This window comes from Fukomys damarensis, unplaced genomic scaffold, assembly GCF_012274545.1.
Source record: "Fukomys damarensis isolate Sample0158 unplaced genomic scaffold, DMR_v1.0_HiC HiC_scaffold_27, whole genome shotgun sequence".
Lineage (NCBI taxonomy): Eukaryota > Metazoa > Chordata > Mammalia > Rodentia > Bathyergidae > Fukomys > Fukomys damarensis.
Window position 1 is genome coordinate 34004974 of NW_022900939.1, and position 14502 is coordinate 34019475.

At 44.5% G+C, this 14502-nt stretch overlaps 1 protein-coding gene across 1 annotated transcript in view; it reads left to right on the forward strand.

The window, feature by feature from the left end:
• Positions 1 to 14502, forward strand: part of Cd109 (CD109 molecule) — a 122604-nt gene that overhangs the window by 22570 nt on the left and 85532 nt on the right. Inside the window, exons 4-5 of the mRNA XM_010641203.2 lie at positions 2102 to 2332; positions 6930 to 7055. Coding sequence (XP_010639505.1) covers positions 2102 to 2332; positions 6930 to 7055 — 357 coding nt within the window. The remainder of the gene's footprint in view (positions 1 to 2101; positions 2333 to 6929; positions 7056 to 14502) is intronic.

Consider the following 14502-nt stretch of genomic DNA (forward strand, 5'->3'; position numbering starts at 1 on the left):
GGAAAGAGAAAAATGGAAGAATGAAGATATACCATGTACAGGTACAAATTCCCTATGATGAATGTGATCATTATGTATATCTAAATTGTACCAATAAAGTTAATTTAAAAAGTAAACCAGAGCCAGGCATGGTGGCGCACGCCTGTAATCCCAGCACTTGGGAGGCTGAGGCAGGAGGATCGCTGTGAGTTTGAGACCAGCCTGGGCTACACAATGAGTTCCAGGTCAGTCTTAACTACATCGTGAGACCCTGTCTCAAAAAACCAAAAACAAATAAACAAACAAACAAACGAAAGGAAACTAGATACATGAAATGGAAAGAGGAAAAAAAAAAGTTTGAGTCTGGCCTAGGAACCTGGATAATTTGCATAGCTTCCCTGAGCCCTTTTCCTTGTTCATGAAATGGTTTTCACAGAGCACCCATCCAAATGGCTGTGAGATCTAAGAATGGCTTCAAGGGGCCAGAGTTGTAGCTCAGTGCTGCCACACCTGCCAGTTTGATCTGCAGTACCCCCCCACCCCCAATAAAAGAAAAAAAAAAAAGAATGGCTCTGGTCTTTTAATGACGGAGGACAGGATTTCTGTTATTAATAATTGTGGTGAAATAGCAGCACCTCCATCCTTACCAACACTGACACCTGAACAGCGAGATGTTGGAAGAGTAGAGGAACGTCGCAGAGGGGAGCCAGAATGTGCGCACGTGCCATGTGCCCAGCGAGGAACCCGAATGTACGCTGGTGCACAGAGGAGCCCAAATGTGCGCATGTGCACAGGGAGGAGCCCGAATGTGCGCATGTGCACAGGGAGGAGCCCGAATGTGCGCATGTGCACAGGGAGGAGCCCGAATATGCGCATGTGCACAGAGGAGCCCGACTGTGCGCATGTGCACAGGGAGGAGCCCGAATGTGCGCTTGTGCACAGGGAGGAGCCCGAATGTGCGCTTGTGCACAGAGGGCCTGGCCTGACATCCTGCGGGCTGGGATCTGTGTGTGCTGGAGACCTCTGCCGGAAGTTCTAGTCTCCTGCCCAGTAGGGGATGCAACACTGGAGAAAAGTTCAAGACAGGATTGAAGAACAAGTGGGAGCTGGGCCGGGCAATGGTGGGTTCTCAGCAAAAGACACTGATCAGTCTGGTCCACTGATTTTTATTGTTCATCAGTTGGGCTAAAGGTGAGCTACCTGTAGAAATGTGCAGTTCGTGCAGTTTCTGTGGAAACGAATGCAGGCAAGGCTTTAAAGAGAAGAGACAAAGCATTTTCAAATTAGAAACAAGATAGACAAATTAGAACATTGTCTGTCTAGTTCTGAAGGTACTAATTGCAGGACTGGGATTTGCGAGTGAGTTACTTTGATCTCAGCCATGCGAGTTATCTCATAGGAGCCCGCAGTTTCACAGGCCATTAGTGGGTCTCACCTGTGGCCGTTAGCGGGAGGTCATATCCACCTGGGCGCTACTGCAGTGCTCGTGAGATGCTTCTGTGAGTCACGTAGCCTCCCTCAGACTCCCTTCTTAAGCCATTTGAGAGATTTAACTCTTTACAGCCTGCGCTGCTTACAGCATACTTTGGGCACAATGAATATTGCAGCTTCTGGCATGTGTGAGGAGCGGGAGAGGGCACAGGGCATGCGCCCCTGGTTCAGGAGCCACGTGGTGTAATTAGGGAACCAACTGTGGGATGTATGGGAGGGAAAACAAATTGTTTGACTTTGGTGTCCAGGAAGGCAAAATTTTCAGCATATAATTTACTCTTTTTTTTTCTTCTTGGTACTGGGAATTGAACTCGGGTCCTTGCACTTGCAAGGCAGGCAGCAGAACCACTGAAGTAAACTCCTGACCCATATAGTTTACTTTTTTTTTTTGGGAGGCAGGGTCTCACTATGTAGTTGAAACTGACCTGGAACTCACTATGTAGCCCAGGCTGGTCTAGAACTCACACTGATACTCCTGCCTCAGCCTCCGGAGTGCTGGGATTATGGGCGTGTGCCACCACACCCAGCATAATTTACTCTTGATAATACTATCTATTTAAATTTTGGATTGTACCTGGCAATTGAAACATTTTTTGGGGTTAAACAGTGAGATCTTGGTTTTTCTCCCCAGCTACCTCTGAACAGCGCAGATGAGATGTATGAGCTTCGTGTCACTGGGTATGCGGAGGATGAGATTTTATTCTACAACAGCACGCGCTTGTCATTCGAGAGCAAGAGGATGTCTGTCTTCATTCAGACGGACAAGGCGTTCTACAAGCCACAGCAGGAAGTGAAGTTTCGGATTGTTACGCTCCTCTCAGACTTTAGGCCCTATAAGGCCTCTTTAGACATCCTCATCAAGGTGAGTGGTAGGTAGTAGCAGTGAAGTCAGTTCAAGCCGTCTTTCCAGAGCTCTTCTAGAAGTCCCGCTCCTGTCACAGACACTGTCCTGTCTGGATGCTTACCTAGGATAGGCCGCCTTCTCCATGGGAGCCCTCTGCCCGGGAAGGGAGGCAGGAGAGGCCCACGAAGAGCGCAGGCCCCATCACAGACCCTCAGCTTCCATCCCGGCCTCTGGAGCTTCCTCATTTGCCAGTCACTGAGCTCCTGTCTTCTGGGCGCTGGCACCGGGCAGGGAACCCAGCAGATTGATCCCCTGCTGGCATCGACTTTAATTTCCGGTGGGTGGCAAGGAGAAGAGCGCGCGTGAGCTTGTGTGCAGGGTGGGGGTGTTTGTTATTTTTTATAGACTTGCGAGGGAAAGTCTGTTTGAACAGAGATTTAAAGGAAATAAAAGAATTAACCAATCCAAAGGGAGGGCACGATTCATGCCAAGGCCCGAGGTGGGCACTCGATGATGCAGGGAACACGCTGGAGTGCACCCGGCCCAGGCAGCGCCAGCAGCGGAACCAGACAGGAGTGGAGCCTGGGGTCCAGGCTTGGACAGGATCTTTCTGGCCATGATATGGATTTTGGGTCTCTCATGCAGTGCAATGAGAATTCACTGAATTCAGAGGGGAGGCCAGATGCGATCTGATTCAACAGTTTAAAAGCATCCCTGGTGACTCGATGTTGTAGCTGTGTGACCTGAGGACATCAGTTACCGTCTCTGAGCCTCAGCTTCTTTGTTGGTCACATTTAGAATGGCGCCTGGCTTACTCCTCGCTGGCTGTCACTGTTGTAACAGGAAGTGCTTCTGACAGGCAGTCATTGGTTTCTGCTGCCGGGACACCCCTGGGGCCTGGGGGCAGCATGGTCAGCAGACTGTCCTCGAGAGAATCTAGGTGGAGGCGCAGAGATCCAGCTGGGCCTGGTTTTCTCCATTTAACCCCAAGGAGAGGGCTGCACATCTGATTTCCACATGAAGAGAGAGTGGCCGCTCACATAGCTTGCCTGAACAGTCCTGGGCCTGGGACCTCCTCAGTCCTGGGACTTTGGTTCCTCGAAATGTTGCAATAAATACCGCAATGTAGAAGGTGAGCTCAGAATTTTAAGTTTGTCATCCTCCTATTCTTAATTTCTTTGTTGTTATCAGACAACAACAAAACCCCGGCAAACAGACACATGTACGTAAAACTTGAAGCCAAGATAATCTTGTAGCAAATATTACCCTGGTTGGCATGCTGCTGCCTGCACATTTCTTGAATTGAACTAGTATTATTTTAGAGTTTGCAGCTCGGTGCATTTCTGCTTCGTTCTGTGATGGAACATTCCTAAGGCAGGCTGACATAGTGGGTAGCATTTAGAGGGTAAAGTCACACGGCCATCTGAGCGAGGTTAGAGGGACTCCATGCGTACCACTCTCCATCATTGGTACACATGCACCGAGAACTTTCTTTTTGTGTAAAAGAATGAGTTAGAGGTAAATGTCTGTGGTGTGTGTGTGTGTGTGTGTGGCACTAGGGGCTGCACCTAAGGCCTTGTGTGTGCCGGGTAATGCTCTACCACTGAGCTTCTTTGACTCTTTTCAGTCAATCTGTCCTCGTACCTTTGACAAATAAATGGTAGTAACAGCTAAACTGCCTGTTCTAGGCTTTACACCGGGGCTCGTGTTACAGCTTCTGGGCAGCCCACTTGTGTATTCTTTCTGTTCTGTGTCTCTGCTCTGGTATCTGCCTTGGAAACCTTTGATTTGGAGATTCTGCCCATGGTTGGGCTTAGCCCACTATCTTGGACTTTCCTGGAAGGGCACAGAGAGCTAAATCTTTCTCTGTTGGCTTGGCCAGGACGTGGCCCTCCTGCCCAGGAGAGGGGAGTTTGGGCTCAGAACCAGGTTTTTCTGTACCTTGTGTGGACTCAGGGCTCTGCCTCCCTCCTTGGAAGGAGCCAGGTTGGACCTCTGATGTGAAGGTCAGTGCCACTCAGTCATCCCCATGAAAATAGTCCTTTGGGCCAGGGTTGAGTAGCTGTGACATTTCTCACATTTTTTTTTTTTTTTGCATGTAATTGTTTTTTTGGAAAAACTTCCTTCTGAGAAGTGGGACTTCGTTGCAGGAGTGGTCACATGCCCAACACAGCGCCACCTGCAGGCCAATGTGGGGAAGTGTACCTTCGAGCCAACCTTTTGGAACTCAATTTGCCTGACCAGGAATGGACAGTACAGTGTATGAAGGATATTTCAGTGTGGCTTTTTTTTTTTTTTTTTAAATGGAGGTCATTAGGTATTTTCATTTTGTCTGCTTCCATAACTACTCAGAAAAGGGCTTCAAGAGATTTCAGCAATAGATAAACCATGTCCCACTTCAGCCCTAATTCCGGCCTCCCAGCCCTGACTCAGGTGCCCTGGCAGTACTGGGTGGCAGAGGCATGGCTGGCTCCTGCCCAGCCTTTCTCCTTTGAGAAGCTGTTGTACCTGGAGTTGGGGACAACCTTGTCCAGGCACAGGTACTGGCTTGAAGGGTCTGTCCTTGTGACTGTGCCCTGACTGACTGGCCCAGAGCAGCCATGGCAAACTCAGAGCTGCAGAGCTGGCCAGGTGAGGGGCTGTCTTGTTCGTGTGACCTGACGTCTCTCGTTCTGTGTGCCAGGTGGACGTGTGCCTCGTGCATAACCCAGTACTCAGGGGGTCCTGCAGATGCCCTCTCGCTGCTGTGCTGTGCCACCCAGAGGTGACTGTTCAGTGTCTCTGGCCGTGACAGGGGCGCTGGTCATGCTGTGAGTGGCTGTCCTGTGTGTCTGTCAGGAGATGGTCACTGGCAAAGGCGTGCTCTGCTGTGGTGCACCGCGTCCGGCTGTTCAAACTCATGTGCTCAGGGCCAGGACAGCTTGGGAAGACGAGGGATCATTTCATCCTCCCCGGTCCAGATCACCCGGGTGTGAAGTCATCAGAGGTTATACCCCTTTGACACCCGGTGGGAAATGTACCCACACCACAACAAACCCTGGCCAAGTGTGGGCATTCCCGTCCTTCTACTTTACATTGCACCAAGAGTTATTGTCACGATTATTTTGAAGTCTTTGTTGGTCTGACAAAGAAAAACTAGCATTCATCGTTTTCATTTTCATTCCTTTAATTACTATGCAGCAGTAGTTATTAGCTATTTATTTTTCCCTGAGCCTTTTTACTCCACAGCTGTCCCTGGAATGATGGGGCAGCAAGCACAGGAAGGCTTTGCCCAGGACACAGTGACCTGCTTGTTCTTGACTTGCCTTTGGTCCTACTTTCAGCAATTAGTTTCTGGCTTACTCCTCCTCCTCACTTTATTCTTAGCATCGTCCTTTCTCTACCGTGAGAGAGCTCTCTTCTGGCCTCTAATAACTGGGCCAACTCATTACTTCTAGTCAAACAGTAGAGAAAAAGGGAAGTGTGTAATTCCTAATCTCAGGAGTTCACAGCCTAGGTGGGGGAAAAACTGTTTTTGTTAAATCGTTAAATAAACTGATTTTATTGCTTGTACCAGTGCTAGATACACTTCAGTGGTGTGAATTCCAGGTGTGGGGACTCCAAGCGGTCGCCTCTCCTGTCAGAGGTGTGGATGGAGGATGAAAACCTGACCATATCACCAGTGGGGCGGGGCATTCTGTGCCAAAGCTGCAGAGGGCTAGATGTGTGGACTTTTCGGGTGAGCTGAATTGCTGTGTTTATAATAAGAGCCTGCAGAAGTAGATAGGGTCAGATTGCAGAGCAGACAGACAAAAGCCAGAATCGCCTAGTAGTCTGTTTTAATGATCAGAACCAGTGCTTACTTGTTCCTTGTTAAGAGTCAGGAGGGCTGGGGATTTAGCTCAGTGGTTCCGCTGCCTGCCTTGCCCATGCAAGGTCCTGAGTTTGATCCCTGGTACAAAACAAGGAAAAAAAAAATGTCAGAAGCTGGGCCAAGACTTCAGGCTTCAGGTAGATTGTGCTGTTGGCCGTGCAGGGGCCAGGATTGGAGGAAGAGATTAGTTGCGCAACAGGATGTGGTTGCTGTGTGTGTGTGTCAGAGAGAGAGAGGGAGAGAGAGAGAGGGAGAGACATAGAGACAGATAGGGAACGTGGGGAATGAAAGTGAGCATGGATGACTGAGGCAGCGACTGTGGACTGGGTGTGAGAGAGGCGCTGGAAGCCGCCTCCATGAGTGCTGCGTGCTGCGAGATCATTACCCGGGAGAGTCGGGACTGGTGTTTCCTCTCAGACACACATGTGCCGAGGTGAAAGACAGACAAGGTGCATCCTGACTTCCGTCCCGTGTGGGTGCTGTCATGCTGGGCCTTGTCAGACACTCGCCGTGGCGTCTAGCCTAACCCCACTACGGTGAGGGCCGTGCTGGCTGAAGACTTTACGACTGGAGACACAGAGCCAGCCTCTGATAGACGGCCCGAGATCTCTGCAGCGAGCACTGCAGTGTCTCCTGCAGAAGGAAATGGGGGGCTGAGAGTTAAAAGGCGGGGAGACTCCTGGGTGTTCCGGGGTGGGGGTGGGGTGCCGCAGTGCACGCGGGCAGCCTTAGCGTGCTTAGTGTGTGTGGTTTTTGTTCTAGGACCCCAAGTCCAATTTGATCCAACAGTGGTTGTCACAGCAAGGTGACCTTGGAGTCATTTCTAAAACTTTCCAGTTGTCTGCACATCCGGTACTCGGTGACTGGTCCATTCAAGTTCAAGTCAACGTGAGTATACTTTTGAGGGATATATTAAAATGATTTAAAAAATTCAGGTATTTGGAGCATCTCCGAAGTCGTTTATTCATTGAGCAGAAAGAATTTAGCATGGATGATTAGACAAGGTAGGCGGTTTATTTTTAATTGACTGTCTATTAAGGAGCCGTTCATCGTTACAGCATATTTTAGCTTCATGGTTCTTCTTTCTGTGACAATGTTTGCAGGTCACAGCGTTTGGCATTTGGCATAAAAGAGACCAGATAAATGTTTACTTATCTGTTTCATGCAGTGAGTATTTTAGAAGTGAGTGATGAATAGTTATTATATGTAGCAAATTTTACGTCTCAGACTACTGATTGGTATGTGGTAAGCACTACAGTTTGAAAGCAGTTTTAAAAGAAAAATGATGTTATTAGGTGCTACAGATGAAGTTGCCATTTTTTAAGCCAGAAGTGCCAGATATCAGCAATTTTATGTGATTCAATCAAACAAATAACCTTCCTCCAGACCAACATGTTATCAGTAAGAAGAGCCTCTGCAAACAAATGGAAATATATGATTAAAAAAATAATTGTGTGTCAGGTGTGGTGGCGCATGGCTATAATCCCAGCACTCAGGAGGCTGAGGCAGGATGATCGTAGGTCATAGTGAGCTTAAGGTCAGGCTGAACTATATCGTGAGACCTTGTCTCACAAGAAAAAAAAATGTGATTCTGTTTCTTAGGCATTCAGAAAGGAACGACTAAAGGGGAGAACTTAGTTTAGTTCAGTTTTTGAAATATTAAGACATCTAGTATTTGTTATTTTTTCCTTTGGGGCTATCTTCTCCCTTTTGCTCTATTAAAAGTAATGGACTCTCCACTGCTAAAGGAAGGATATTCTGACACATGTTACAATATAGATGGATCCTGACGACATTATCCTGAGTTAAATAGCCAATCACATGAGGGCAGGTGCCGTGTGATTCTACCCATATGTGATAGTTAGAGAAGTCAAAATCAAAAACAAAGTAAATTGTGGTCACTGGGGGCAGGAGCAGGGAGGAAGAGGCAGCTGTTTAACAGGATAGAGTTATAGTTTGGCGGGATGACAAGTTTTGGAATACAAATATACTTAACACTACTGAATATTATACATAAAAATGGCTATGATGGTAAATTTTATGGTATGTGTATTTTATTTTGTTTTGTTTTGGTTTTTTTGAGACAGGGTCTCACTATGTAGTTGAGACTGACCTGGAACTCACTATGTAGCCCAAGCTGCTCTCAAACTCACAGCGATCCTCCTGCCCCAGCCTCCCAAGTGCTGTGATTACAGGTGTGCACCACCATGCCTGGCTTGGTATGTGTATTTTACCACAATTAAAAGTTGAAAAAATTGTGGCTGTGTGTGGTGGTGCATGTCTGTAATCCTAACTCTCTGGGAGGCTGAGTCAGGAGGACTGTAAGTTTGAGCCCAGACCAGGGAGGTTAGCAACTTAACAAAACCCTGTCTCAAAATAAAAAATAACGTAAAACTTTAAAAATTGCAGTATTAGGGATTGAACCCAATGCAGAAGACCTGGGTTGAATCCCTAGTACTGAATTTTTTTTTCTTTTAAATTTTGAGACAGTCTTGCTTAGTTTGCGCTAGACTCACTGTTGTCCATTCTTTTTTTTTGATACCTGGATTGAACTCGGGACCTTGTGCTTGGGAGGCAGGTGGCGGAACCACTGAGCTTAATCGCTGGCCCAAGACTCACAGCTGTGATCCTCCTGTCTCAGCCTCCCAGAATACTAGAATTACAGGCATGTTCCACTGTGCCGGGCTGGGACTTGACTGTTTTGTGTGATACAAATTGGTCACTACAATATGATAGATAACTATATTTCTCTATAACACATATATTTGATTACATGCAAGTATATACTGTATAATTAGTTTTTCTCTGTCAAAACCAGAGAATGTAAAAAAAAAAAATGAAAAAGAAAAAAATACATACTGTGAGATGCATGAAATAGCTGCTGACTTGCACCGTGGTCATGGAACCCTGTGTAGGACTCAGCTGCAGGACTGACCTAGGAGAAAGAGGACAGTGCTTGGGTCACCGTGGACTCTCGATCTCCATTCATGGCCACGCTGTGTACCCACTACAGATAGTTACTGCTTTAATCCCTTTTAATTTGGCAGCAACTCTACAGAGTGCAGGGCATGGTTTTAAGGAATCCTGGAAACAGGGTGTGGTGACACAGGCCTGTAATTCCAGCACTGTGAGGCTGAGGCAGGGAGATCACAAGTTTGAGCTCAACCTGGGCAACTTGGCAAGACCCCATAACAAAACAAAACACAAAAACCAAGCGAAACAAAACAGGATGTAGCTCAGTGGTAGAGTGCTCTTTGTATACTCTCAAGTGTGAGGGTGTGGGGGAGACCATTGAGGCAATGCTATAAAAGAAGTTCCTGCTTGTAGAGAATACTATCATACATAACTCTTAAAATCATACTGGTAGGATTTGCATGTGAGGTCCTTGCTTATTTTTCTTATGTATAAATAGTACATCAATAACCAAATTCTTTTTTTTTTTCAGCTTTAATTGAGTTTATTGGTACATTTTAGGGATACAGTACAGTTACATTCATTGTTGGGATCTTGTAATAACCAAATTCTAAATGTTGGAAAAGTACAAGATTAGAGAGGATAGAGGGGCACCGCTGTATAGTGAGGAAGTGTGGTCTCCACATCTCTCTTGCCGTAAACACCGGGCCCTGACGCTTCGGTTTTCCTGGCTGTTCTCTGCAGTGCCGTGTAATTATAGTGAGTTTTAAGAAGGCTGAGCATGTCCGTGAGGTAATTATGCATATCCTCACGTTGATGGCACACGCGGTCCAATCCTGTGAGGTGGGCAGGACCGCGTCCATCTTACCACGACAAGAGCAGGGCCCAGAGGCACTGAGCAACTTCTTGAGGAAGCAAAAGTTTATTTGACGTCTCATTTTATCTTTGCTTCAGTTTAGATTAAACGGCAGCTTTGTGTTCACCTCGTTGCTTTCAAATTCTCCATTTGTCTATTAGAGCAATAAACGTATTAATATTAATAAGTCTTCAAATGCATAATGAGTGTGTTATGTCTTTCCTTAGACTGAGGGCTTAAAAGTCTTTCATTATTTTTACCTGTAGTGCACATTTTTTTGTGGGGGGGCACATCCTAAAAGCATCCTACCAAGCAAGCTGGTCATCTTTCAGTAGATGATGGTGTGGTTGCGGTGTGACTGCTGAGGAGGTCTCTGGACAGACCACCGACCACACTGAGTAGGACCAAAGTCAGCTTTATTGCTCGCATTTTTGTGTCTTTATGTTTCTCTGGGTGGGGGAGACAACAACCATAGTCACTGGGAAAACAACCAGCAATCTAAACATAATTACATGAGCAAGGGGCAATGAAGAGGGAGGGAGCAGGAGGTTTGGCAGGGCTTTCTGAGATCGCCTTGCTCCAGTGAGTTTGCGTTACAGTAGTGACAATAGTTGCACTATATCTTTCTCGGCGAGCATAGTTATACAGTTGCCCATCTTTACACCACGAGATGGGAGATGGTTTTCACCCTCATGGTGAGGCTATGGGGCAGAGGAGGAGGCAGGTATGAGATGAGGAAGTCTGAGGCACATCGAGGAGTGTGGGAGCCTGGAGCAGGCTGGGATGAGTTATGGAGAAGATTTAAATTCAGAGGAAGGCCGGGCATGGTGGCACATGCCTGTAATCCCAGCACTCTGGAGGCTGAGGCAGGAGGATTGCTGTGAGTTCGAGACCAGCCTGGGCTATATAGTGAGCTCCAGTTCAGTCTCAACTACATAGTGAGACCCTGCTTCAAAACAAAAATAAAACAAAACAAAACAAAACAAAACACAAAAAAGCTCAGGGAAGGGAAAATTGTTTTCAGGAGAATATTGTGAAATCCCATTCTGTCTGTAGAGAAATATGGACTGGTATTAGTATTGCCACTGAAGGACAGTATAGTATAAATGTAGGACTTATTAGAGCTTTGATTTATAGTGACTGTGCCCTGCTCCTGCCTGGCAAGCACAAGGTCCTGAGTTTGATCTCTTGCACACACACACACACACACAAAAAGGGGGGGGGTCCAGGGATGTAGTTCAGTGGTGCCGCTTCTGCCTGTAGTGACTGTGCAGATAATCAGAAAGTGGCATTCTTTAGTCATATTTTGCCTAAGATCCGAAAAGGATTCTTTAATAAAACACATGATGGGCTCCTTGGCATTTATCCAATTACAACATGTTTCTTCATAAAGTAAGATAATGGGTCATTTATTTTACCATTAACTTTTCTGGAATAACAAAATAATTTGGCATTTGTGGATTGCTCTCACCTTCAGGATTTTAAATGGTGAGTCATGATGAGTAATTATTCTGATGTAGTAATACTTTGTGTCCTTCAGTCCCCATGATGTGTTCTGATGGTGGGGCACAATGCGTTAGCCATAGACTTATGTTATTGTTGTCCTCTTTCTCTTTTCCTCTGCCTACTTTTTTTTGTGTAGTTGATCTATTTGTGACAGGCTGAATTGAGGTCTCCCACTATGATTATGTGTATGTTTATCTGATTTTTTTTTATGTCCAGCAGTTCTTTTTTATGTTGTTGGATACATTGTTTGGTGCATATATGTTAATAATTGTTATCTCTTCCTGTTGAATTTTTCCTTTAACCAATATATAGTGTTCTTTGACTCTTCTTATCAGTTTTTGCTTTAATTCCACTTTAGGATAAAATAGGATAGCTAGTCCTGCTTGTTTTCTGGCTGCTGTTGCATGGAATATTGTTTTTTTTTCTTTCTTTAATTTTTAGTCTATGAATTTCTTTTTTCTTTTTGGTACCAGGATTGAGCTCAGGACCTTGTGCTTGTGAGGCAGGTGGTGGCACCACTCAGCTAAATACCCAGCCTTATGAGTTTCTTTTTGAGTTAAACATGTTTCTTATGTACAGCCTACTGTTGGGTTATGCTGCTTCTTTTTTTTGAGCGGGGTGGGGGGATGGGACTGGGGATTGAACCCAGGACCTCACACTTGTAGGCAGAAGCTGTGCTGCTGAGCTAGTCCCTGGCCCTGGGTTTTACTTCTTAATTCATTCACTAATCTGTGTTTATTGATTGAGGAATTAAGACCATTCACATTGAGGTTTACTGATAGACATTGACTCATTTGTATTTTTGTCTTATTTTCCTTAATAAACAAACATGCTAATTCCCTTTGTTTCCCTCCTACTTAACTGTTTACCCTACCAGGTGTATTTGTTCTGTTAAACCTTTTCTTTTTTTTTTTTTCCTGGTACTGGGGATCAAACTCAGGACTTTGTACTTGCAAGGCAGGCATGGTGCCCCTGAGCTAAATCCCCAGTTTTGCAGAATATATCAGCCTGGGTTGGAAGATCTTTTCTTTTAAGGTTCAGAACACTTCACTTCACCCTCTCTCAGCCTTTTAAGATTTGTTTTGAGAGGACTGTTGTAATTCTAATGGATTTATCTGTATAAGTGATTCATTGATTTTTCTCTATCAGTTTTCAAGATTCTGTTCTTGTGTTGGACTTCTGGGATTTTGACTAAAATGTGTTGTGGAAAGCTTCTCTTCTGATTATGGCTAGCTGGGGTTCTATAAGCTTCATTTACCTGTACGTTAGATTATCTTCCTATATTTGGAAAGTTTTCTGCTATTTCATTAAACAATTTTTTTATGCCCTTTGTCCTGTCTTCTTTTTCACTTATTCCAAATAATCTTACATTAGCCTTTTTTGTGTAATCTTGGTGCTGTTGGATCCATTTTTCATGTTCTCTTGTTTTTAAGGTATCTCTCATTAATTGGTCACCAACAACAGTCCAGTCTTCTAGTTCTAACATTGTCCTCACTTTGGTCACTTTTTTTTTTTTTTTTTTCTGGATTGAACTTGGGTCATTTTTTTTTTTTTTTGTACTGGATTGAACTTGGGTCCTTGCGCTTGCAAGGCAGACCACCGAACTGCTGAGCTAAATTCCCGGCCCGCTTTGGTCACTTTTGCTGTGCACACTTTTGATGGAATTTTTAATCTGAATTTCTGTTGAGAGCCTTTTTATGGACTCTAATTGTTTTCTCTGCTGGTCATTCATGTTTTGTATCATTTTGTTTAGCTCTGCTAGCTTTTCTTAGTGTCTTTTGTAGACTTGCTGATTGTTTTATCTGTTTAGTTATATCATCTTTGAGCTCACCAAGTACCTTACTGATCTGTTTTATCTCCTCTGCTGTCCTTTCAAATAATTTGATCTGTGCCTTTTGGTTTCCTTCCTTTTGATGTGGAATAGATTGTAGTTGGAAATTTTTGGAGGCATTTTGTTGCCTTGTCTTCGAATGCTTCTACTTTGTGTGTGTGTGTGTGTGTGTGTGTGTGTGTGTGTGTGTGTGTTGATTCTTGCAGGTTCATTATAGTGGAAATCTTTGTTGCAAGTATAGCGACCTCTTTAGTAAATGTCTGCTTTTCAGGGATGCCCTCTGAGTGTGATTCACTATAGTCCATTGCCTCTGTCCTGGGATCCAACTGTCTGTTTATTTGGGAGATCAGGTGCCACGTACATTGGTGCCTTGGTACTATGCTGGCAATTTGGTTGCATAGAAGTATTATGAGTCTATAAGTACTATGCTTATAAGGACATACAAGTATATGAATATGAAATATAAGCATGTGAGCATATAAGTACATACAGATGATATATAAACATATAAGTATGACATATAGGCACACAAGCATGTAAGTACATATCAGCAGCCTATATACTGTGCTTGCAGTTCGGTTGCAGCCAGAATTGTGGAATGCATTCTGTGACCAGAATCATGAAAAGAATTAAGTTTGTGAACTGAGATACCACTGTATTTGCCTCAGTACCCATTTCTCTGGGGATGGGCCAGAGTATTGTTAATGACACAAAGGCAAACTAGATATTGGCATCCAGAGAAAAACCAATTATTAGTAACAACTATGTCTCCTTGGTTATAGTATTAAAGTCAGCTACAGTAATAGTGACAAAGATGAATCAGATCTTGACATACCTTACAAACCAATAATGTACCACCCTTAGCCATTGAAAAGAGACCTATCCTTACAGAATAAACACTAAGATAAACTCAATATTGACCTATCATAAATATCTACTAAATGGACAGCTATCACCACTAATAATAGCACAGTATTCAACAGTAATAACATGAGTTAACTCGCTATCTAAAGTTTCATAAAGCTTAAGAGTTACATGCACTTGTAAAGATAGAGGGGATGGGAACCACATAGTGAAGAAAGTAACATTTGAAACATTAATGGGAGATGAGGAGGACAGAAAAGTGTGATAAGAATACTGAGGAGTAAAAGGAAATTAGTGGTATTAGAGAACTGTAGCACAAAGAACCAAAAAAAAAAAAAAAAAAAAAAAAAAAAAAAAAAAAAAAA